General features: G+C 53.4%; 1 protein-coding gene across 1 annotated transcript in view; it reads right to left on the bottom strand.

Annotated features, from left to right (window-relative positions):
• NKD1 (NKD inhibitor of WNT signaling pathway 1) overlaps nucleotides 1–26,391 on the bottom strand; it is a 105,559-nt gene that overhangs the window by 16,708 nt on the left and 62,460 nt on the right. Inside the window, exons 5-8 of the mRNA XM_019980153.2 lie at nucleotides 11,195–11,301; nucleotides 7,010–7,105; nucleotides 1,084–1,231; nucleotides 492–576 (exon numbers count right to left, since the gene is read on the bottom strand). Coding sequence (XP_019835712.2) covers nucleotides 492–576; nucleotides 1,084–1,231; nucleotides 7,010–7,105; nucleotides 11,195–11,301 — 436 coding nt within the window. The remainder of the gene's footprint in view (nucleotides 1–491; nucleotides 577–1,083; nucleotides 1,232–7,009; nucleotides 7,106–11,194; nucleotides 11,302–26,391) is intronic.

Genomic DNA, 26,391 nt, shown 5'->3' with positions numbered 1-26,391 from the left:
AGGTGAAAGCTAATTGCAGTCTTAGAATCCTTTATCCACATTTCTGAAATCCAAAACGCCCCAAAACAAAGATTTTCCATAACTCGTTTGGCAGCCAAGCTTGCTCTAAACAGATGTGAAGGTAGCTATAGTCTTTATCTCACTTAGCGTGAATATATATACATGTCCCTGCAAAAATATTTCTGTGCTAAATCCTGGGTTGCTGCTCAGACCTCAAACAGAAATACGGTGGGAGCACCTTTCTAAAACTCAACAAACGCCAAATTCCAAAACAAATCTGGCCCAAGGCATTTTGGATGAAGCAACGCAGACCTACATTTAGGTATTTTGGAAAACTGAGCTTGATTTGTGAACCTGTCCTCTTAAGTCACACCCCCCCACCCCGACCCCGACTTCCCGCCCCAGGAGGATGCAGACTGCAGCCTCCTGCTTCAAATCCCTTAGAAGCTGGTACACAGCTGGTGCTCAACCCATGCTTGGGACCGCCTTACCTGAGGAGGGCCCGCTGCTTCTTCTCCCAGCTTCGCAGCTCCTCAGCGGGCTTGGTCTCGGCTCTGGGTCTGGCACTCTGCAGGTCTGAGTCCCATCCGAAAAACAGATGGGTGAGCAGCTCGCTCCTGTGCCCACCCACCTCCCAGCCCTTCTCAGGCTGCCTAGCACACAGTTCTTAAAAACTGGCCCACAGAAGCTTCACGACAGCTCTGTGGGGAGGGTTCTCCGAGCCAGGACTAAATAGAGGGGTCTTGCTGCTACGTGCCTGGCTTAACTCCTTCCCCCGACTCACCTCCTCCCAGACCCCTTAGCCACCTTCGAGGCTCGGCGCACTCGACCACCCTCCCCACGCCCAGGCCCACCTCCAGCACTTTGCTCACCCAGGGCCTTCCATCTCTAGAACTCCTTCCGTATCCAAACCCTGGTCCTTCAAGGACCTGCTCAAACTCCACTTGTCCACAGAGCAGCTCACAGGAAAAGCCCTAGGCTCCCCACCCCCCACCCCCCGCACTCCCCCGATGTGGGCTCTGAGCCTCCCTGAGAGCTGGGAGTGGACCAACCCCATGGCTAGCATGGCCTGCCAGCCCTCACCGGGGTGATTGAGGACGATGCTCTTCTTGCTCTGGCTCCCATCGGGGGCCACTGTGAGCTTGACCCGCAGCGTCTTGCTCGACGTTGGGGAGTGGTTGACGGAGGAATCGACCACCTCGTAGATGGTATGCAGCAGGCTGGTGATGTCCTGGATGGGGAGGGAAGCAGAAAACCACGTGCATTTAAAACAGAGTATTCAGAGGGGCGGTGGAGCCTGAAAGGTGGAAACCTCCCCAGTTCCCCCAAAGCCCAGCCTCAGGCAAAATCTAGGATGTCAGAGGCTCACCAGGACCAGAAGCAAGAGTGAGGGAGAGGGCGGGTGAATGACCTGAATGCACAGGAAGGACGGTGGGCAGCGGGGCTCAGTGGCACCTGGGCCCACGGAGGCACTGAATGGAAGTTGCTTCAGAAAGCTCATGCCTCGAGGGTGCAGAGTTGCCCCAGGGATTCTACATCCTCTGGACTTCCAGGATGTCCTGCCAGCGCTAAGCCATCTCCCAGGCAACAGAGAAAGCTCTTCTGCTGGGCACTATTTAACAGGTAAACTGAGAGGAGGGGCTCAGATACTGTGGCCGTGAGCATCAGCAGCATCTGCTTCTGATCTGATGAGCACTTTCTCAATGAAAAATAGAAAAGTGGATGCGTCCCTAAAGATAAACTCTTTTGTGAGAACTTGACCAAAACTCCTCTTCTCTCTAGACCTCAGTTACCCCCTCAATCAGAACAGGGCTCTCCAATCCTTAGGGTTGGGGGATGGAGGGGGGACCAGGTGCCCCCAGTAGGTCCCACCCACCACATCTGCCTAAGGTCCTTGGTCTGAGGGGAGGCTTCATGCTTTAAATGATGTTGGAAACCTCTAGAAAAGGTATTTGCCCTCTATAGGGTAGGCTCACAGACTCTTCTGCCCAGAGACTCTTCATGAATACAGGTGGACTCAGCCCCCTGTTGCCCCCTCACCCATAAGCCTTTAGGCAGAGGTGACACCAAGCACTGCCGTGGCTCTGCAGTAGGTGGACAGATGACCAGAGGTGGTGGGGCCAACTGGGTACATCCCCACCCACGGGAGGTGGCAGCCACCCAACTCAGCTACTTGTGACAATGCTGGCTGACGGTCATTCCAGAGAAGCCAGAAATCCAGAATCTCCTGTTACATTTTCAGAATCTTCGATACCGGCAACTAATTTTTTTTTTTCCAACTCGATTTCCTCTGCCCCTAGCCCCTGGCAACCCCCATTTTATTTCTGTCTCTATGAATCTGACTACTCTAGATGCCTCATATAAGTGGACTCATGGAGTACTTGTCTTTTTGTGATTGGCTTCTCTCACTTAGCATAATGTCTTTGAGGTTCACCCATGTTGGGTCAGAATTTCCCTCCTTTTTAAGGCTGAATAATATTCTATTGTATGGATATGTCACATTTTGCCTACCCATTCATTATTCATTCATCAATGGACCAGAGAAGGCAATGGCACCCCGCTCTAGTACTCTTGCCTGGAGAATCCCATGGATAGAGGAGCCTGGTAGGCTGCAGTCCATGCGGTCGCTAAGAGTCGGACACGACTAAGCGACTTGACTTTCACTTTTCACTTTCATGCATTGGAGAAGGAAATGGCAACCCACTCCAGTGTTCTTGCCTGGAGAATCCCAGGGACGGGGGAGCCTGGTGGGCTGCCGTCTATGGGGTCACACAGAGTCGGGCACGACTGAAGCGACTTAGCAGCAGCATCAATGGACACTGGAGTTTGTGCCCACCTTTCGGCTATTGTGAATAATGCTGCCATGAACATGGATATGTACAATTATCTCTTAGAGGATCTGCTTTCATGTCTTTGGGGTATATACCCAAAAGTGGAATTTCTGGGTTATATGGTAATTCTATGTTTAATTCTTTTGAGAAAACTCCATACTATTTTCCATAGTGCTGAGCCAATTTACAATCCCACCAGCAGTGCACAGGGATTCCCTTTTCTCCACATTCTCACCAACACTTGTTTTTTTTTTGTCCTTTTGATAACAGCCATTCTGACTGTGAGGTAATATCTCATTGTGGTTTTGACTTGTATTTCCCTCATGATTAGTGATGTTGAATATCCTTTCATGCACTTATCAGCTATTTGTATATCTTGTTTGGAGAAATGTCTAGTTAGTCTCTGCCCTTTTTAATCAAGCTGCTTGTTGTTGCGTTGTAGAAGGTCTTTATATATCCTGGATATTAATTCCTTCTCAGACACTTGATTCGCGGATATTTCCCCTATTCTGTAGGTTGCCTTTCATTCTGCTGATTGTGTCCTTTGATGCACAGAAGCATTTAATTTTGATGTAGTCCAATTCATCTATTTTTGCTTTTGTTACCTGTGCTGGGCTGGAACACCTGGGGGCTACATTGGGGTTGCTGGGGGCTGCCAGTTTGAGACCTGGGCTCCAGCCTCTCACTTGCTGGCTGACTGGGCATCCCAGCAATTCTAGCAAGGCCCACAGAGGACCCCCTCTTTCTTCTCTTTCCCTTAAGCTGCTCTGCACCACCACAATTGCCCACCCTCTCTCATCACCTTAGGAAGCCCATGAAGGTGGCATCATTATCTCTATTTTACAGATGAGGAAAGTGAGGTCCATCAACATAATTGCCTAAAGCATCACACACCAGGCCTGGGGCCCTGGAATGCCATCCCCGAGGGTCCCAGATGATTCAAGGTGCAGGAACAAGGGTGCTTTGGTAGTCCCAGCTGGAAAACCAGCCCTGTTCATTACACAGAGTCCAGCACAGAGGAGTAGATGCCTGTGACTATTTATTGTACAAATGAACACCTGAAGGATGAACAGGTACTTTCTTCTGAGTTGGGAAGCTGGCCCAGATGCCAGCTGTAGACTGGTTGCAGTGAGGTGGGAGTCTGAATGTCCCAGTGCAGGAACGAGCATGCTGACGGCCAGAGAGTGTGGAGGGAAGGGGTATTTATAGCCAGATTTGAGGAGTGGCTTTAGAGCTAAAAATAAATCGGGGGAAACACCAGGCTGGGTCCTCCCCGGACTGGGAGCCAACCTCCTCGCTGCTTGGCAGGAGACAGACACCAGTGAAGGCTCTCCCTGCAACTGGGCTGGGGCACCCTCCTTGGAAATCTTCACATCCTTGCTATGCCTCATGTTAGCAGGGGGTGAAGAATAGCAGAATGAAGAATGAGAAAGCAGTGTCTGCCTGCAAGGTTTCGTAAGGCCTCCGAGGTGGGGGGCAAACCCTTTTATGGTCAACTCCTGAGACTCCCTCAGTCTCTTCTGAACCAGAAAGGAAGAGGGTGGCTACCAGGGGCCACTGCACGTGTTAGGAGAGGTGAAAGGCCACCACACCCCTGAGAAGCCCAGTCTGGCCTTCCCTTGAATTGCCACCTCCATGCATTTCTGTTACCCAGGCTTCAAGCCTGGGATGCATTCTCCTGTGAAGATAATGAGTCCATTCCCAAACAACCTGGGAGTGGGGTGGGTGGGGTAGGGCGCGGAGGGAGGAACAGGAGCTTCTCAATCTGAAAACACAATGACCCCGCACAAACAGCGTGATAGCTGGAGGGGACTTGGTGTGTGTGTGTGGGGGGTAGTCTCACCTAAATCATCTCCCATGTCCCCAGGGTCCCAAACCAGGAAGAGTCTCTGCTGCTTCCAAATACTCAGGTCTCCCTGGGAGCTTTGCCTGCTCAGAATCCATTCCCTTCCCCAAATAACAGACCCTTGATTTTATTTTGTGATCCAAATCCATTCCATTTTTCATTCCATGTGACTCGTGTGTCAACTTTCCCTTGACTCCAGAATGAGCACATGTACTCAGAATCAGCCATTAAACACATCACAAGCTTATGGCCAAAATGATTCTGCACCAGTCATGTCACTCAATCAAAGCCGGTCACATTCAGCTGTGGAGCTCCACGTGACATTCTGAATTTGGGAGAGCTGCAGACAGGCTGGGGTATAGATTGAAACTATCAGTCATTATCTTGCCAACGGGAGAGACTGTTGATAATGAAGGAACACAGAGGAAAGAACCATGAAGAACAGCTAGTCCTGAAGACACTGAGCCTCTGGATCCAGCCATGCCTGAAGTCAGTGCCCGTGGACTGAATTTTCAGTTACATGAGCCAAAATGGTCCTCTCTCTCTCTCTCCCTTTTTTTTTTTTTTTTTAAACTTACAGTAGTTTGTACTGGGATTCTGTCACTGACACCCAAAGAATCCTGAATGATTGAAATTCACTCACAGCTTTTCCTCCAATCTGTTCTAACATCCCCTAAACCATAGCCTGAGGAAGAGGTGGCCTTTTTTTACCCGGGTCTCTCCTCTGGCAGCTTCTCCTGCACTATTTACAGAGAAGAAAATACTGAGCCCTGAACCGGGACAGGGAGATAAGATAGCAAAGTTTCAATTCTCCCTGGGAGCACCCTGAGGCCCTCTGGTGCTGGGCGAGAGACGGGCGTGGAGCCAGCCATGCTCCTCTCGGGTCTCTGCGGATCTGTTACAGGCCACACACCTGGGCCTCCTGGGGAGGGAGTGGATGTCAGAGAGAAACTGGGCTGAAAAGGCAACAAGGAGGCAGAAAGGAGGATCTCAAGGCCCAGGCAAACAGAGGCAACAATCATCAGTAGTAACTCAGACGAGATCACGCGCCAGCCTAAATAAGCCCTCCCCTGGCTTCCCTTAACACCTGAATAGAAGTCAGGTTGCCAGCTGCGGCCTCCGAGGCCCCACACGACATGTCGTGCTGGCTTCTGGCTGCAGCCCTGTCTTTCCAGATAAGCAGCCATTGCACCAGTCTCCTCTGGGTCCTTAAACACCCTGGTGCTCTCATTCTCCCCAGCCTGGGGCTCTCCCCGAGTTTGGCACCTGCAGGGCTCAGTGCCCATGTCACCTCCTCCAGGAGGCTTCTCTGGTCACTCCAGCCCATCTCATTCACGTGCATGTGCTAAGTCGCTTCAGTTTTATCCAACTCTTTGCAACCCTATGCACTGTAGCCCGCCAGGCTCCTCTTTCCATGGGATTCTCCAGGCAAGAATACTGGAGTGGGTTGCCATGCCCTCCTCCAGGGGATCTTCCCGACTCAGGGATCGAACCCGTGTCTCTTATGTCTCCTGCATTGGCAGGTGGGTTCTTTACCACTAGCGCCACCTGGGAAGCCCTTCTTAGTCACACCACTCCGTTTATTTCTGTCACTGAACAAATCACAGCTTACGATGACCCTACGACGGTTCAGGCTCCGCTTCTCTCAGCGGACTGTGAGAGCTATATGGCTAGGAATTGCATCTGTGCCGTTTCCGCAAAGCACACCCAGTGGACAGGAGGTGCCCACCATAGATGCGCCGTACATAGACCCAGGTATAGAGGAAGGTGAGAGGAGCCCAGGGAGGAAAGACATGTGGGAGAGGTTTGAGGGGAGAGAGAGACACAGGCCTGCAGCGAGGTGGGGGGTGGCGTGGGGGTGGACAAGCTTGTAACAGAGCCGCTGGCAGCACCCTGGGGGCTGGGCTGCTCATTTTTTAATTAGTAGAGAGAAGCACTGGGGTCCTCTGGGTGCCCAGCCCACCCCAGCTCCTGGGCAGATTGGCCGAGGTGGGAAGTAGCCTGGGGCGATCTTGGAGCTCCAGGACCAGAGAGAAGAGGAGGCCGGACAGAATCTGCTGGGGACCGGGTGCCCCTCTAGGGAGGTCTGGGGCCCTGCGCCTGACTCTTGCCCCTCCCCAGCCTGAATGGTGCTCGCCCCAGAGCAGCCTGGCGGCCCTTCCTCTCTGTCGCCTCCTCCTTCTCACCGGTTTCCATGAAACTCCCAGGGGCCTCACTCCTGCCCTCCCCACCTGACCTGAGGAGAAGGGGAAGGGGCAACAGGGGTGTGTGCCCGACGAAGGGTCCTGCGCCAGGGGTGTGGCCTGGCGGGAGGCCCAGCGGGTTCACTCACCTCTCGAGTGACCTTGCCATTGTTGTCAAAGTCGTACAGGGTGAAGGTCCACTCCTGCCGGCTGTCTTCCTCCACAGACACGTCACACTGCAACTCCTGGATGTAAACAGACAACAGACATACGTGGCCGGTCACTTGGCGGCTGGGACACCCGGAGGCTGGGTCACGGGGCCGCCAGCCTCCCCGCTGCCCTCCCCAGACCCTGTATGAAGGAGAATGTGATGACCAAGACACGCCAGGCCTGGGAGAGAGGCCAAGCCGGGCCAAGGAGCTTGGGCCTGGGGAGAGGGGCCTGCCGGGTACCAGACACTCTAGGGTCTTCAAAGGCCGAGGAAACACAAGGGAGGGCTCTGGGAGGAGGCATGCGGCCTCAGGAAGAATGAACTTGGAGCCGGGGGTAGAAGCTACCAGAAAACACACAGGGTAACTTAGCCATGGGCGGCCACCCAACCTGGAAGGCAGGATGGGAGGAGTGTTAAGAGCTGAAGGGTCAGCCCCAGGTGCCAGCCTGGGCTTGGCCCTCTGCAGTGACATGAACTTGGACATGGCCTTTCTCTTCTCGGTACCTCAGTTTCCCCTCATACAGACTACAGAAGATGATGGTCCAGACCTCAGAAAGTTGTTGGGAGCATTAACTGCCCCACGCCACGTCCCCTGAGCCCCCTCCACATTCCCCTGTAGTTGTGGTCGGCTACTCCCCACCTCCCACTTCAAGTGTCCAGCATCCCTGTCTGAGGAGTCAGGGATTGAAGATCCCCAGGAACCAGAACAAGGAAGGGGCCAAGCCGGGGGACACATCTGAGACTTTTAGCATGGCTCTCTGGGGAGCCCTGGCGGACAGAGCCCTGCTGCCCGAGACCTGCTCATCAACCAACCCCCACCACCCCCAGTGACGGGCACCCCTCCTTCCCTGCTCCCTGGGATCACCTCCCAAGTCCTGTCTCAGGGTCTGCTTGGAGAGAACGGGAAACAGATATGTAAGCCACTTGGCTCAGAGAAAAGCCCAATTAATGGAGGTAGCTGCTATTGTCTTTGCTGGAGTGACTAATACAGCAATGACGTCATCACCGTGGCTCCCACAGCCCGAGGTGTCCAACCGCAAGGACTGGGAACAGGGAATCGGGGAGCTCCGTCACCGGCCACCCGCATGCAGGGGCTGGCTGAACCCCAGACAGACAGGTCCAGAAAGGACGGCCGTTTGGGGAAAGAGAATCCACAAACAGCCTTTTAGATCCACAAGTCCTATGAAAACAAGCGAAGACACCCCCATACCATCCAGTTCCATGTCTTGCCTTGGCCCACTTTTTCTTCTGCAGGAGGACAGACTCAGTGCCTCCAGAGAGGGGTGGTGCCTGGCCTCCCAAGGCTGGCGGGAGTGAGCCCCAGCACAGCAGCCCTGCCCCAGGCTTCTGCAGCTCACAGCCAGCTCCCTCTAGCAATTCTCGGGCGGCCCACGCTGAGTTCAAAGTCGGCCTTCCCTCAGTTGTGACACGCCTGTCTGATACCTGCCAAGTGCTCGCTCTGCTCTCCAGCACTGCGTCCTGCAGCACTTGCCCTGCACACATGCATGTACACGAGTGTGTGCCTATGGGCACGTGCACACACACGTACATATGAACACACACAGACATACACACACTCACATACATATGTCTACACACTGATACACACATCTGCATACACATTCATATACACATGCACACCTGATTCCCTTTCCCAGCCCCTCCACTTGGCTTCAAAGAAAGCTCGGGTTAGAAGTTCAGAAATATGGGTCAAGTAACTACCCCCACCTCCCATGATCTCTGTCACATGCGTCTTCTTGTCCCCCCATCCCCGGCCTCTGGGGTGAGTCCTCCTCAGGGACCACGGGTAAGTCACAGGCATCAGCCGGCCCCCATTTGCAAGCAGACCCACATGGGCTTCCAGGAAAGACGTCCGAGTCTGGGTCTTTCTTCTGCCCTGGCCTCGGTGTTGGCTTTGCCAAGCACCCCGAGAAAACCTGCAGAGACCCGGGGTGGAGGGCTCAGGAAGAAGTTAGCAACCCCAGGTCCTCAATGAGACACCGCCTGCCCCCTCAGCTCCTCAGTTAGGAGGACGCAGGGCCCTTGATGACCTATCTCACCCCCTCTTCTGCGTCATCTCCCCTTTGCTATTCCCACACAGCCAGCCAGCACTGGCAAGCCTCCAGGCCTTCTGCTTTTCCCTTGGCCGGGAGCGTCCTCCTGATCCCAAAGGCTCCCCCATGCATCACCTCTCCCCAGCTCCTGCCTCTATGCCCAGAGGCTCAGTGCAGACACTTGCCCTCCCCAACCTCTGCTGCAGCCCTGGCTCCCCCCTCAGGGCACTGTGCAGAGTTTGGGATTGCCAAAATGCCCATCACTCTGCACCCTCTAGGCTGACTTAGGAAACCTCCCTGTCCCCTCTCCACACTCCCAGATCCCCATCACAACGCTGACCGTGCAGTTACTGGGCCTGGGTCACTCATCTGTCCCCCTGACCACACTGTGCTCCGTGAGCCAGGAACCATGCCCAGTACACCGCCAGGTTCCCTGGAACTAGCGGGTATCAATCCCCATTGCTTGGAAGGAAAAAGGAAAGTACTTATTCTGCACTGGACACCCTTTTAAGCACCTGCTGCTGCTGCTGCTGCTAAGTCACTTCAGTCGTGTCCAACTCTGTGCGACCCCATAGATGGCAGCCCACCAGGCTCCCCCATCCCTGGGATTCTCCAGGCAAGAACACTGGAGTGGGTTGCCATTTCTTTCTCCAATGCATCAAAGTGAAAAGTGAAAGTGAAGTCGCTCAGTTGTGTCCAAATCTTAGTGACCCATGGACTGCAGCCCACCAGGCTCCTCCATCCATGGGATTTTCCAGGCAAGAGTACCGGAGTAGGGTGCCATCACCTTCTCTGAAGCCCCTGAGATGCCTTAATTCATCATGTTTCCGACATCCCAGTAGATAGATATTGTCAGCAGTCCTCAACCTTTTTGGCACCAGGGACCAGTTGCAAGGAAAAAAATTTTCCACGGACCAGGGGGTAGGGAATGGTTTCAGGATGATTCAAATGCATTACATTTATTATGTACTTTATTTCTATTCTTATTACATCAGCCCCACCTCAGATCATCTGGCATTAGATCCCAGAGGATGGGAACCCCTGGATAAAATGACTATCACCATTTTACAGGGCAGGCAAGTGAGGCAGTGGCAGAGGTGGGAACTGAACCCCCATCTGTGGGCTCCAGGGCTCTGCCCTAGCGATCTTGTAGGGGAGACAGAGCAGGAAGGAGGGAGGGTGAAAGGAGGGTGGGGAGAGGCTGGTAAGCTCCCTGCAGGCAGCCTGGGTCTCCCACTTAGCACCTGGACCTGTGCTTGGTACACACAAGGAGCTTAACATACCATCTAGGGAGGTAGGACAGACAGACCGTGGGCTCTGGGTGGGCATGTCTCTTTTGCTGTTGACCATCTGAGCCCCACCTGGGCTTCCCACGTGGTGCTAGTGGTAAAGAACCCGCCTGCCAATGGCAGGGGATGTAGGAAATGCAGGTTCAATCCCTGAGTTAGGAAGATCCCCTGCAAGAGGGTTTAGCAGCCCACTCCAGTATTCTTGCCTGGAGAATCCCATGGACAGAGGAGCCTGGCGGGCTACAGTCCACAGGGTCGCAAAGAGTCGGACACGACTGAAGGGACTGAGCACACCTGCACCTGAATCCCAGAGTGAGGGACCTGCCCAAGGCCTCCTGGTCACCTACCCTACCTGTGAGCCCCATTTTGGCCCCCTGGACAGCCTTGGGAGGGAGCTGGTAGCAAAGGTTTCCTTCACCCACGAGGAAACGGAGGACCAGAGAGGAAGTGCAGGCAGTCACGGCAGCACCGGGGCCAGAGTGCCATCTCCCCTGTCCACTCTCCTGTCCTTCCCCCAGCCCAGCGGCCACCGCCTCTGGCCACTACCCCATGGTGAGAGGCCAGGGGCCTGAGCTGAGAGGGGAGGGCCGCGGGGAGTCGCTAGGGCCTGTGCCGAGCTGGGGTAGCCCCAGATGTGGCAGGAGGAAAGGTTGTTCATGGGGGAGGAGAGGGGCTGTCACATCTGGAGGGGCCTCAGCATCCCTCCCCCCCCATCAAAAACCAGCACCGGGCAGAGAAAACCCTTCCGCCCAGGGCTCAGCACCAGGAAAGGAAATTTACCTCGAATTTCAGCTGTTTCTTGGAGCCCGAGCAGGGTTCACCTGACTTCTCCATCCTCTTCTCATCTCCGCTGGCCAGTCCGTCTGACTTCTCGGGAGGCAGGGCCACTGCGGGGGGAAGGAATAAGGGAGAAGGCATGAGTTGGAAGGCACTGAGCCACCCCAGGCCCAGACCCTGTGGCTCTGTCCGGAGGCCGTCCCCACCATAGCACGGCGGGCCCGCTCTGCCCGGCCACTTTGCTAGAGTCAAATCCCTCTGTCCTCCGGCCCCGTTAATGCCCAGGGCTGTCCCAGGGGAGGCCCCCTCCCAGGGTGCCTCTTCGCCAGCCGCTCAGGTTACCCAGTGGGCCTCGCAGGCCTCTGTTTTCTGTGGCCCAGAGAAGCAGCCTGAGGCCACCCAGGGCATCTTTGGGCCAAAGACCAGGTGAATGAGGACAGAGTGGAGCTTCTGGAGACCCCAGAGGGAGCTCTGGACCACGGCTGCTTTCTGCAGTCTCCCTGCCTTCCCTGAGAACACTGCGGTGACCTCAAAGATACCACCCACCTGGGCTCAGCAGGTCGCACACTGGTGGGTGGTCAGGAAGGAGAACAGAAATGGGGAGTGACGGAAATGGAGTTCACTGAGGTAGAGGAAGCACACACACGCGCGTGCACACCTTGGTATCTTCAGGAACCAGCTCACCCTGGGACTTCCATTCTGCCTCTGCTCACCTAGAAGGGCCTCCCTCTGCCAAAAGTGTTGAGTATAGGGCTCTCGAGTCCTTCCATGCCCTCCCAGTAGCAGTGGGAAGATGGGCATGAAAAGCTGGTGGTCTGTGGACATCACTTTCCTGTGAACACCCCCAAGGGGTGCCAGGGGACAGGGCTGGGAGCAGCCATCATCCCTGAGCCCATGGTTCCATCAGATCTTGAATGTCCCATGAGACCCCTCCAGCCTCTTCTGTCTCTGCCTGATAAAGGGGACTCAGGTTTGCTCAAGAACGTGCTTTCTAGAACCTCACAGCTCTTCTCTTTAGATTCCCTCAGCTTCCCTGGGGCAGTGATTCTGTTGCCCTGTTTTACAGGGGAGCAAACAGAGCCTGGCTCTCACTTGAGGAACTTTCCCCCTATGTCCAACTAAGGGTGGCCCAGGAGGGCCTGTGAGCAGCTGAGATCCCTGAGCAGTGGCCCCAACCAGGGCTGGACTTTCTTGGGAAGTCAGGAGCCTGGAGATATATGTCTACCAGGCCAGGAAACCAGGTGGAGGGCCTTGCCTCTCCCCTGACCCTGTCCCCCACCACACTCCCACACCCCAGCTTTGCAGACCGGGACCCAGGAGTGGCTACTGGGTAGTGCCCCAGCTCTCCCACTTGACCCCTGCCCTGTGGGCTCAGCAGTTATTCAAAGCCCTTCCCAGGGAGCCCTCAGAGCTTCGTGGCTGACTACACTGCTCATTGACTCACTCGGTCCTCACAGCAACCCCAGGAGGCAGGTACCAGGATCAGCTCCACTTTCCAGATGGGAAAACTGAGGTACAGAGAGGGGAAGTGCTTTGCTAGTAAATGGCAGGGCTGGGATTTGAACCCAAGTAGCCTTGCTCGTGCTGCTGACCACTCCATGCTGATTTTGGCTCGGTTCAGCAGACTTGGTGCCAGCCCTGGAAGAGGGTACTCTCTGCTTGGGCTCTGATCCTCCCAACACTGTGTGTGGCTCTAGGCAGGTCACATAACTTCTCTGGATGTCTCAGTTTCCCCAACTGTACAGTGGGGATGATAAGAGTCCCTTCCCCAGAGAACCCTTGTGTGGATTCAAGGAGCTGCAACTGAAAGGGCTGAGAGCCCCGGGTCAGCACACGGGGTCCAGCCATCAGTAGTGACAGTCTGGCGAATGATGGCCCTGGGTCTCCCCAGGTGGCTCAGTGGTAAAGATTGCGCCTGCAATGCAGAAGCTGTAGGAGCTTTAGGGTCAATGCCTCCATGGTCCGGAAGATCCCCTGGAGGCTGGCATGGCAACCCATTCCGGTTTTCTTGCCTAAAAAATCCCCCGGGACAGAGGAGCCTGGTGGGCTACAGTCCATGGGGTCACACAGAATCGGACACAACTGAAGCAATAGCACACACACAGGATATCCCTACACATTGTATCTTTTAGGAATCAGGAAATGAGTAGCCAAGTTTTCTAAAAGCTGAGGCTGTTGGATGCAAACAGACACAAAAGTGTCATATCAGCCTGGGTAGGAACCAGGACAGGGAGGGAAGACATAAAGATAAAGATGCTCCAGTCACCAGGCTAGACAGGTGGGGACAGGAAGGCCTCCACGGCCAGTGATGTCCTGGCTCCATCACAGCTCCCTTCTTGACTGAGCCTGGGAACTGGGCTCAGTGGGATGCAGGGAGCCCCCAGATCTCCGTGCCCCCACAGCAAGGCAACAACTCCCTAAAGCTGTCAAGGGCTCCAGCTAGAGACCCCGTCTCAGTCACAGACCCCGGCTCCTCCCTGGTGGTTTCATAGAATGAGGCCACTGAGAATAAACCTAAAGATCCAGGTGGGGGCACCTGGCATCCTCATGGCTGGGGTGGTTGACACGAGGAAGGTCAGGATGCTGCCCGCTCCTGGGGTAGGGGATGAAACCAAGTCCAGCGCTCTCTGCTCCTCCAAAGCAAACAGCTCAATGGCCAAGAGGTCTGGTTGTGACACCAGAGAAGTTGGGTGGGAGACTGGCCAGTGACCCAAGGACAGCCAAGCGCACAGCCTGTACCACCCTGACCCCTCCATCTCAAATCTACCGGCACACCGCTGGGCCAGAGCTGCTGCCATCGTGGGAAGAAGAAAAAGAAAGAGAAGAAAGGGAAACAAAGGGCAGCTCCATCTTCAAAGCTGCTGCCTCCCTCTGCCAAGGTCCTGGCTGGAGATGCAAGCCGGCGAGGCTTATCGAAACCAAACTTCAAGTTCAAAGGGAAGTTATCAGAAAACCACCTTCAGGTTCAATGTTGCCTTTCAAGTTCCACTTGATAAAACCCAAAGAAAAGAAACCTCTGTCCCTGCTCTCTCCTACTCTGGGGCACCCCTCCCCCTGACACCCAGACAGCCCATCCTCCCTTAGGCCCTCCCCTGCCTGCCCTCCTCTCTCCTCTCCTGGGGAGGAGGGGAACCTCCCCCTCGATCCCTTATCCCCTTCATATGTCTTCTCCAAAGACCAGGGTTTGTCCTTTCTTCATCAGTGTGTCCCACCCCTCAGCCCATCCTAGCTCAGAAGACCACCTGGACACCCCCCAGGGGCCCCTTCCCAGCATGAGGGGCAGGCACAGGTGGGTAGTATTACTGGGAGCCATGTGCCCTGTGGCCTGGGACCAGGAACAAGGACAGTCAGCACCCTGTTGCCCCCACCAAAGAAAGCCTCTCTCCCGTTCACTGTCCCCTGCCCAGGGGCCAGAAGAGGTGGCAGATGATCAATCAGACAGCCGTGAAGACCCCGGTGCCAGACGCCTGGGCTGGGACTCAGGGGCCCTGCTTCTATATACACATGTGAGTGAGCCCCCTGAAACTAAATGACATCAAATCATTGCCCACCCCAGCTACCCCTGTGCAGAACGCACCCCCTTCTCTCCACCCGTCCAACCTCAGGCTCATGGGTAGATGGTAGAAGGGTGACTGGGGCTCACTGCAGGCTTCCCAGGCCCCACCAACCGGAGAACAGTACTTTTGTCAGGATGGGTTTTAGCACCAGAGCCTGAGCCCATTCATTCCTCATCTCCTACCCTATGCCTGTTCAGCCCACTGATTTTTTTTCTCCCCAGAGGTGATCTTTCAGGGGGCACAGTTTCAGGGGGACCCTGGGCACTCTTCAGTTGCAACAGTAACAACACTGCTAGTTGGAAAGCAGTGGAAGGAGGAGGAGAAAAAGGAAGGGAAGGGACAGAGTGAGGAGGAAGGAGACTTTCACTTAGCCTGACACACCCTTGGGTGACCTAGAGCAGGGGCTGGCAGCCCGTGAGCCAAAGCCAGCCCACCACCTATTTTTGTAAATAACGTTTTACTGGGACACAGAGACACTCACATCCATTGTCTATGGCGAAAGAGAGTTGAGTAGCTGCAACAGCCATTCTAATGCCTACAAAGCCTAAAATAGGTACTCTTCCTGGCCCTTTGAGTAAAAGTGGTGGACTGTGCAGTTTTGCACACCCAGGAGAATACAGCCTTGATAGGCAGGGTGCAGGCTGAATTTCACCTGCTGTTCACCTGCTTGACTGGAAATCCTTGTGCAGTCCACAGCCTGCCCAACCATATACAGCAGCCATAGAAGAAAGAAAATTTCAACTCTGCTTTCTTAAAACCAATCTCAACTCCAAAGAGTCTGGGGCAGCGTGCAGAGCTCCTTCTCTGTGGAAGCGGTCCCCTGTCCCTCCTCTCACCACGGCCATGGCCATGAGGAGCCAGCCGGCTGGCTGTGTTTACCAGATGATGGCTCTGTCCCACATTAGCTCCCAACCTGGCATCTCTCCACCCCCAGCAACTGCCAGATTAAATGCATTACTTGACCATCTTCACCCGGCTCCCTTTGATGTTCCCTTCTCAAGCTTCAAAATACCTTTTGGAGGGAGATCAGACAGCATTAAACAGAATTACTAATTAATTAAGCAAAGTTAAATTTTAAACACTGTTTGTTGTGTTAGCCAAAAGCCTGAACAGAACAGACTTTTTTCCTCCGCTGAGATCAAAGACAGTCTCTTCCCTCTCCCCTCCCCCAGTTTAAAAAGGGGGTGGGGGTGGGGAGGAAGAGAGGGAGAAAGAAGAGAGTGTTGAGTACCTCTGGGGAGAGTAGGAAATAACCTAAATGAGGCAACTCTGATCATGGGCCCCCCATGAACCACCTAATGGGAGGCATCCAAGGCTCCCTTGGAACCTCACGCTATGAGAGCCACGGTCACTTTCTTGGGACTGTTTAGCAGTGATCCAGGGAACAGGATGGCATAGCCAACCCAGCCAGAGCTGTTGACAGCTGGCGCCGCCCAAGCAGTATGAGAAGAAGAAGGGCTGTGAAATGAAACAGATCCACCCACCCGAGACCCCACCCTCCTGAGTAGGATAAGTGCCCCAGGGCTCCTCCCTTGGGTTTGGGGTCAGGGTCACTTGGGGTCACTGGGACACTGGCTCTGAGAAGCTGACAACTGTGCATGGTACACCTCGGGGGCGCCATTCACATGCCGGACATCTTCGATTGTATATTGTTCATGACAGTTTTTGGACAGATGGCAGAAAGGTATCTTGAGGAGGGGCGCCCTTTTTCCACTTTGCACAAACACATTTCTTGCTAGCAGAGGGCTGTCTAAACTCATTCAGTCTGCAGTCCTCTCTGGGATTTTCTGATAATGATGGGAGCCTACCACGTCCACGTGGCCAGAATGCAAGTTTCTCAAGAGCTGGCCCTGCTGGCTACTGCCCCGCAGCTGCCCACAGTGTACCATACGTGCACAGAGCAAATATTCCATCCCAGAATGACCCACTGCACCAAACCCCCCCAGGTGGATAGAACACAGGCTACGTAACAAACACTATGAATTCTGCTGTGGTTGGGAACTGGAGTGGGAAAGAGGGCAGTTTAAAAGGGGTAGGTCCATTCTGAATCCCAGACATCGGCTAAAATCCAAACCCTGGATGATATCAGCAAATGCCAGCTTATTTTAACACAATCCAGAAGGGCCTGGTAGATATTAAACTTTGGAAGAAGAGACGAATTTGAAACACGGTATGATTAAGTCAGCCCCACCAAAGACCAGAAATGACTAATACTGGAAGGCCTGGCGGACACCTCTCTTAGCCTGGTTACCTGGCAGGTTCTTCTCAGTTGATAGAAAGTAAGATTTAACACAAGCCAGAGCTTCCTGGCTGGAGTTTGGACACTGGCCTTAACATACTCACAGGCCTTTCTCAACTGTCCACATCCAGATTATCTGCCACAAATATTTTAGGCTCAGGGTGGCTTGCCAGGATGTCTCTGACTCCCCAACCCTTCAAGAGCAGCTGTTAGAGGGAATGCAGATGAATTTTAATATTAGCCTATGCCAAATATAATTAGGAGGGTAAATCTGCTGCCAGTAAAAAGAGAAAGATATCGTATGTGCATTCCAGACCAAATGGTTTCTTGCATTATCTGCATGAGGCTCTCCTCGGGGCACGAGCATCCTAGAGACACACAAATGCGTGTGTCCTTGCACACAGCAGTGGCCTGTCTGGGGGTGCTGGTGAAGTTAGTGGGTGCACACGTTATTCCATTACGTCCTCTTAATATCACCATGCAGGGTGTGGTACCGCCTGCATTCTACAAGGTGCAAGAAGCCAACTTGATGGAACCATCTCCCAGCCCCGTCTCTCCACAGAGCCGGTTTTCCCTGCCAAGAACACTCTTTCTGTCTCTCAACACCTGCTCCTCCTTCAGGTCTCCAGGTTAAATGTCCCTATCTTCTGAGAAGCCTGCCCTCCTGTACTCTGGGGTTGGGTTAGGTTTCCCTACCCTGATTACACTGCTATCATCAGGACTGCTGCAGCCCCAGCCTGTCACCCTACATAGGAGTGTATCATCATCATCATCAAAACGCAACAACCGGCAGCTGCAGCATCAGGATGTGAGCACAGAAAACGTAGAAACAGAACGAAAATCCCTGTTTCCTGCCTCCCCAGCCACTGGTCTGTCCACTCTGTCACAGGACAATGGTTAACACCTGTTCCTGCCTGTCCCGCAACCATGCTCCTCTTTCTCATAATAGCATCTGGGTTTTCTCCAGTGGGCCGCCCCTCCCCCAGCTCAGTCCATGTGGTTTATGGGGGCGCTGATCCCACTCCAAGCTTCCTGGAAGCACCCAGACCCGACCAGCTTATTTTATCCTGGTGGCCCTGTGTCCTCGCTCTAATGCCCAAGGACAGTTGTTCATGAAGCTGACGAGGTTAAAGTTGCTGGGCCTCTGACTTGCACGGGCTCCTTCCAAGTTGGAATGTGTGGACGTGGTTGGTTGTTTTTGTGATGCTTTCAAAATTAGGTATTTTATCCTCGCTTGGTTAAGAATGCTGTCTCTTCCCATTCTGACTTCCCGCCCGTCCCCTTGTGTCATGTGGTATTGGAGTGAACACAAGCATTTCTGGAATCAAGCTAAGGGGAACTTGAATTGGGGATATATTTATTTAGGTTTAGTGAAAAATAAATGCATAATAAATAGAAATACGTAAATACATATATTTGTATATAAATGGTCCACAGTTATGAAAGAGAATCGTGTATTCTTTCCCTTAAAAAAGACAACCCCCAAACTGGATAAACTTGGGTCCCACAAAAATCTAGACCTGCCCTGGCCAGTAAAGTAAGAATCAATCGTTTGCAAGAAATAATGGACTTGGGTGCTATCTTTCACCTGTGATGGCTCAGCTCATAGGATATGAGGACGCAGAGCTGGGTAGTCATCTTGGCTACCTTACTGGGAGACACTAACAGAGGGAAGACGGAGATGTGACGGAGACAGAGAGAAAATGAATGAATGTGTGTGTGTGTGTGTGTGTGTGTGTTAATGACATGGTTTGAGCTCCTGGATCAACCAGCCCTTCTTTGGCAAGATCTATCTCAGGATTTTTCAAATCTATGAGCCAGATTTTTTAAAAAAACATTTATGTATTTGGCGGCACTGGGTCTTAAGCTGTGGCATGTGGGATCTAGTTTCCTGACCAGCAATCGAACCTGGGACCCCTGCATTGGGAGCCTGGAATCCCAGCCACTGGACCACCAGGGAATTTCCTATGGACCAGATCTTAAGCAAGTTCAGGTTGAGTATCCAACAGACCCCAAAGAATCCTGACTTAACTCTCCATCACTTGGAGCCCTTGCTTTTCAGGAAAAACAAAACCACCACCAACACATAATTGACCCAATGCAGTACTCTCGAAGCTGGCTTCCAGCAGTTTCTGCCAGTGGGTGTCTACCCCTTCCAGGGTCTTTTTCTCCTCACTCCTGCTTCCCCAGGTTACATTTTTCTGTAAGTAGATTTTATTTAAGGGCCAGTTGTGACTGAGGGGAAAGAAGAAAGGGGGAAAAAAAAAAACCCTTCCCAACAAATAGCATTCTGGCCTTTTTTTCTCATCAGAGCATAAGGTTGATGGCCATTCTGCTTTGAGGTTTGAATAGGATTGAGACGAAACATCTGTTGGGGGAGGGAGGGGAAAACGCCAGGAGAGGGAGAGGGAAAGGGAAAAAAGCCTTCTTTGGGCTAAAAATATCATGTCCCTGCCACTCTCCCCCCATCCCCGCCCAAGTTAAAACATGTGATGAAATTCAACTTTTAAAATCTAACCCCGAGCTACTTGAAGCTATGAAAGCCTCCTCGGTATCTGACACAAGTCAGAATTTCCACTGTTCAAGCTGAGCTTTTATGAAGAACAGACTTGAGAGAAACTGCTGTCACGGCTGCAGCCCGGGCTTCTGGGGGGACTGCAGTGGACTGGAGTCGGGGCGACTGACACTCGCCGGCAGGACAGGCTCTGAACTGAGGGAGAGGAGCCAGCGGGGTGTGGCCCGCCTGCCCCCTCCATCTGGGGGTCCCTGCTGCTCGGCAGTGAACTCCCCTTCCTCCCAGACTGACGGGAACCACTGCTGCCCCATCGATTGAGAGCCTCGCCTGGGACTCCAGGGCTCTGGTGCAGCGGTCCATGGCCTCTTCCTGAGAAGTCCCCTCCCTCTCTCTGTCTTTCTCTCTCTTCCCCAGCTGCTCCCTAAACTCCAGACTTGGTGTCCATCTGTCTGCTCCACAGCCCTACCTGCATGTCACACAGGCATCTTGAGGCCAACACATCCAAAAACAAAAGACATCGTCACCTCAGAAGGGAACACGTAGTTCCCGAAGCCCAGTCTCTAAGGTGTCCCTGGGACCCCTTTCTTTCCCTCACCCCCCTCCCCGTCTCTCTCCCAGCCCTACCACGCCACCCCCAGGCCCCTCCACGTCGCTCCAGCCCCTCAGCCCCACTAGGCCAAGACCATCACCTCTCCCCTGCACCATCGCAATCGCCTCCTGTTCTCATTGCTCCCCCCCACCTCAGAATGACCTGGCCTTCACAGAAGCCACAATTCTCTGGTGCAAAGGGAAGTCAGAATCTGGCACTCACCTACCTCAAACTTGCCAGCAGTCTCTCTTCAAAAGCAGCGTGAAATCCCAGCCCGGGGCCCCACCCTTGCCGGCTGCCCCATCCCCATCCCCCTGGTCTCTGGCTGCCATTTGGGCTTCCCTTCTGTGTTCCCCCAAACCCCACAACCCTCCCACCCTGGGGCTCCCCTCACTCCTCTGACTGCTCACCCCTCACATCCGCCCAAGGCGGCTCCTTCCTGGCACCTGCATCTCAGCTGAAACGTCATCTCCTCAGAGAGGCCTGTCACCCTCCACCTTCCCTGGGTTTTACCTCTTCACAGAACCACCCCTCCCAGAACCTTGTGTGAACCAGGTTATCAATTCACTGCCTGCCTCCCTCGTGCCAACACCCTCACAGAAAGGCCCACCTACCTTGTCCGTGGCTGGAACCCAAGGGCCTAACAGGGCCCCACACCTGCAGTAGGCACTCAGCAAATATTAAAACGTGTTGAGTGAAGAATAGACTGTCCTCAGGTCTGCTGTGTGACCTGAGACAGGTCATGCCTCTCTCTGGGCCTCAGATTTCTTACTACAAATGAAGGGGACAAAAGGCCTCCCAAGGGCTCCTTTGCTCTGTGAAGGGTTGACATTTCCCACCTGGGAGCCTCGATGGGCTGGAGCGGGGCACATGGGGCTTTCCTGGGAGCTGGACTCCAATCACTTCATGGTGTTGGCCTCATTCTTCTAGAGAGCATGGTTGGGCCCTGACTAACAATTTTTTTGACTTGACAACGGTACAAAAGCGATACACAACTGTATGTGGAATCTCAAATCTGGATCTTTTCCCAGGCTGGCGATATGTGGTACAACTCCTCTTGTGATGCTGGACAGAGGGTCCCAGCCCCCAGTCAGCTACGTAATCACGAGGGTCAAGAACCCATACACTTACAACCATCCTGAACTCAGACAGCCAAACTTTTTTTTACTTCCAGCACAGTATTCAATAGATGACATGAGCTATTCAACACTTTATTATAAATAGGCTTTGTGTTAGATGATTTCACCCAAGTGTAGGCTAATGTAAGGTGGGCAAGGCTAAGCTATGATGTTCAGGAGGTTAGATGTGTGAACGCACTTTCAACTAATGATATTTTCAACTTACAATGGGTTTATTGGGACATGACCCCATCCTAGGGCTTCCCAGATACTGCTAGTGGTAAAGAATCCACCTGCCAATGCAGGAGACATAAGAGACACGGGTTTGATCCCTGGGTTGGGAAGATCCCCTGGAGGAGGGCATGGCAACCCACTCCAGTATTATTGTCTGGAGAATCCCATGGACAGAGGAGCCTGGCAGGCTACAGTCCATACGGTCACAGAGAGTTGGACATGACTGAAGCGACTTAGCACGCACGCACGACCCCATCCTAAGTCAAGGAAGATCTGTTTTTATTGAGCTGTATGGCATGCCAGACTATGTCACGCACTGGGAGTGGAAGGAGACATTCAGAGATTCTAATAGGATTAAAGAAGCTTTGAAAATAGGCTGGCTTTGATCTGGACTAGTAAATAATTACAAACACCAGTTGGCTCCTCTTCAAGAAAGAGGAACCCACGAAACAAGAGTCAGGACAGCTCCCAGACACTGGCATACTCTGAACCAGCGCTGCGCTCTGGGCTTATATAAATAAGCTCGCTGTTACAGGCCCTCAGAGGAAGACATGCTATGTCTGCCCCCAACAAGAAACTGAAACACAGAGAAGTTAAGTGACTCTCCTAAGACCAAACAGTGAGCTGCAGTACAGCCAGGCTGGATCTGGGGTCTGACTCCAGAATAAAGGGAGAAGGGTGCCTCTCGTGTACTCCCATGGGGTGGCAGGAAGACCAAGTTTGGGCCATGCCAACAGGGACAGGCCTTGAGCTCACAGTGGGGCTGCTTTGCCCTTGGGTGTCAGTCCCAACGCCACTGCTCTGCTCCACAGGACTCCAGGCACCTCCACTCTGGGGCCAGAGAAGCCGAGACCCCTGCAGACTCTGCCAGATGACACCTGGGCTGGGCCAAAACAAGGCCTGTCTATCAGCAGCCCTGGGGCCTAGACAGGGGGCCCAGGCCCCAGAGGGAGGGGCTGCCCGACTCACTTTTGGTCCTTAATAAATGCACGACCAGCAGGCAGAGTTCTGTGGACTCAAACTTTCTATGGAAGATGCCGAGCTAACCCACTCTGCCCACTTTCACCTCCAAGCAACGAGGTAGAAAGACAAGAAACAGTCATGATGTTGAGGGTTAGTGGTCAGAGGCCAAGGGTGAGAGGTGGGAGTGAGCCAAGATGTTGGGCAGGGATGTGGCCAGCACCAGGTGGGGAGAGAGGGGATGCGGGGAGAGAAGGGGCCTGTGACCATCTTCAGGTCCTTCTCCCCTGACAGGCGCAGAGTCAGAGTTCAGTCGATGCTGGGTCGAGAGGACACCCCCAGACACAGTGCTTCCTGGAGCCCCTGACACCAAGCTCCACCTCAGGCCACAAGCCCAGGCTGCCACCACCTGTCGTCCTGCCCAACTGGCGAGGTGGGGACCTCAGGTGGGCACTGGAGTGAAGGGTGGGGTGAACCCCCCAGTCCTTAGCGCCCTGCTGGGTCAGCAGAAAGTGGGGGGGGGGGGTCCCTTTCCCCTCCCCCTACAAGCCGCAGGTCCCGCCCGCAACGCTCTGGAGCGCGGGACTTTTCGTGCTTACTTTGTTCTCTCCACAGTTCAAAAGAGCTCGCAGTCCCAGCCCTCGCTCCGGGCCCAGCCTTAATCTCCCATCCCTCGAGCTCCCAGCTGGCCAGTTAAGGCAGTTAAGACGCTGGATTAGGGCCGGCTTTACATAACAACGCTGGAGCTAAAGCCATGCTCTCCTGGGATGGCTAAAAGACTTCTTTTTATCTTCACGCCTCAGATGGCTTTTTTTCTCCCTTAGCCCTCCAGCCAGCCAAGAGGCAATGAACTTGGCCAACAGGAAGACAAAGAGGAGATTCAGGATTCAGCTTGCTCTCCCTTGGCCCGAGGCTCGGAGGGATGCCCGCAGCCCCAGCTCCAGGCCAGGTGGCTGCTTCGTTGTGGCCAGGACGCGGCAGCACCCACCAGGCCTAGCCATCCACAGCCACGTCCATCATCCTGGGAGTGCTGCCTCGGACCCGGCACCAGCGGTGGCCCAAGAACCACAGGCGGCCGCTGGGGCCAGCATCCCTTCCAAGAAGCCTCAGGGGCCACACAGGCAGGCCCAGAGCAGCCCAGCCCTACTGCCTTATTTACTTACTGTTTTCACTTTTTAATTCTGTTATTAGTCTTTCGCTTCAAAGGAATACATGATCACATTCTTCTTGTAAAAGTTGAAACATTAATTACAGTTAATACTACAATCCTCTGACCATGCTTTCCAATTTTAATCTCCTCCTCCCCTGTTCAGAAGGAACTACTCTTTCTGTCTGTCTAAGCTTCTAGCTACACAATTGTATACATACATATGTGGTCCACATTCATACACACGAGGAAATCCAGAGTGCTGTCTGGTACCTTTTGTTACATAAAAGGTAATTAACATACTATCTATAACACACTGCATCTTTCAGCAACCTGGTCTGTCTTACATTCTGTGCTCTGTATAAGCTTTTGTTTGGAGAAAAGGGGCTGGAAACTCGACCACCAACAACCTAGTCTAATCCCTAGTTGGAAACTGAGTCAGGCTTGTGGCTCCCAACTCCTCCTCCCCGCCCCAAAGGTGGTACTGATATACTCGGACACCATCAATGACTGGCAAGGTGCCCAGTCGAGGCACCTTCGAAGCTGTCCTCGAAGCCTGACCTGCAGTGGTCCTAGTGGGCCACGGGATGGACCAAGTGCCACCAACACCCCCACCCTTTCTCTGACAGGAGCTGGGACTCTTGGGCACCTCCTGTTTATCTCCCCTCCATCAACCAATGTTTATAAGTGCCACCCAGCAGCAGTTTATCCTCTCTACAGGGTGCCCACATTCTCTGCGCATCCGCGGAGCCCACACCCCCCTGCATTGTGTTAGAGAGGGAGGGGCCTGGCCAAAAGCCATAGCGAGTCTCTGTGGGAGCAGGAGGGGAGGGGGACTTGGAGACAAGTCTCTGCGTTCCTCGGCCAAGGGCTCCTGCTACTGCATCCAACAGGGCTCGTACTCTGATCAGAGGTTGAACAAAGCACCCCTCTTCCGAAGAGGATTCCATGGGCATGTCATGTCTGCAGGGAAAGATGCCTCATGTGAAACCAATTACATGATTTCAGGCTGAGCCTCAGTGGCCAGGGAAGTGCCTTATTTGGGGCAGTCACCAGGGACTCAACACATGATGAAAATATAGACAGATGGTGAGATGAGTGAATAACAACTGGAAGATGGTTAAATGGGTTAAGGAATGAGTGATAGATGAGGGAGAGATGGGCGAAGGATGGATTCTGGATGGCTGGGTGGTAGATAAGGACTGGCCGGATGGGTGACAAAAGAGTAGGCAGATGAAGGAACAGGCAGTGATGGAAGGATGGGTGGGTGAAGGATGGAGCAAAAGATGAGTGGATGAGCGTTGGATGGGTGGGTCATGGATCACTGGGTGGATGATGAGTGAGTGATGGGTGGATGAATGGATAGATAAGTGGACAGGTGGGTACTTGTATGGCGAGAGATGGATGGAATAGATGGAAGATGAATGAATAAGAGGATGAGCTTGCTAAGTTACCAGGTGATTGAGCAAATGAATAGAAAATGGAATGAGTGCTGAAGCCCATGTAATCCTTGTCTGGGGTCACCTTAGCCCCCAGATCCTACATCCTGCAGGCCTTCACCTGACTCCCCCAATCACCTCTAGGCACCAGGTGCTGGCATCTCTCCATGGAGCCAAGGATGACAGCTGAGGCTTGGGGAAGCCCAGGGAACAATGAGAATCAAAGCCACTGAGCCTGAGTGTAGCCATCAGATCCAAATATGCTCAAGAGAAACACCCTAGAGTCCTGACAGAGATGTCTGTCCATGTGCCGCCTCCTCCTTCTATTTGGGACCTGCTTGAATTTGAGCAAAGTCTGAGAGATACTCGGGTCCCAGGCACCCTCCAAATCCTGGGCCACAGAGTGAATCTCTCAAAATAGTGCTTCTCAAAGTACAGCATGCACACAAGTCATCTGAGGAGCCTATTACAGAGCAGACCAGATTCAGCAGCCTGGGTGGAGCTGAGGAGTCTACATTTATCACAGCTCTCAGGCCCGATGTGGCCACAGTCCTTGGGTCTTGCCAAGGCTCCCCTCCAGAACTTCCTGGCATGGTCTACTCTCCTCTCAGGACCCTACAGCCCTTCCAAGACCTATATTTTCCCTCAGAGACCCCTGCCAGCCCCCTGTTCCAGTCCCAGAGAGGGCTTTACTGTACAAAGTGTTAGTCACTCAGTCATGTCTGACTCTTTGTGACCCCATGGACTGTAACCCACCAGGCTCCTCTGTCCATGGAATTCTCCAGGCAAGAATACTGGAGTCGGTTGCCATTCTCTTCTCCAGGAGATCTTCCCCACCCAGGGATCAAACCCAGGTCTCTTGCATTGCAGGTGGATTCTCTATTGTCTGAGCCTCCAGGAAAGCACATTTATTGCCCAAAGGCTGCATCAGTTCAGCAATTCTCTCCTCTGATTCTGAGTGGAAAAGGGAAATGCTATCCCTTTCAGCAAATGCTTTCATATGCTGTCCAGTCATTGTACCAGCTTAGGGAATTGAATAGGAAGAGGCCCTCATTCCCATTCTACAAGTGTAGAAACAGACTCAAAAAGGGGACGTGGCTTCCTAAAGTCAAATCAGTACACCAGTGGCCCCCAACTCTCTACTTGAGTGTCCTAATTCTTTCTACAACGCACTGCTTCCTTGAAGAAAGCAAGGAGTGAGAACTACAGAGGAAAGTGGTGAGGGGCTGGGGCTCTGTTTGTGTGTGTGCACACCTGTGCTCCAGATGTGTGATGTGAATGGAGAAACATGAGGGTTGCTTCATACAGTGCATGCTACATGCCTAGCCCTGCTTAAGAAGCCTATGAGTGGCCACTCCCCCGCAGTGGGGAAGGTGAGGTCAAACAACTTGTCCAAGACCCC

Source organism: Bos indicus, chromosome 18 (assembly GCF_029378745.1).
Source record: "Bos indicus isolate NIAB-ARS_2022 breed Sahiwal x Tharparkar chromosome 18, NIAB-ARS_B.indTharparkar_mat_pri_1.0, whole genome shotgun sequence".
Lineage (NCBI taxonomy): Eukaryota > Metazoa > Chordata > Mammalia > Artiodactyla > Bovidae > Bos > Bos indicus.
This window is presented reverse-complemented; position numbering and strand designations above follow the sequence as displayed.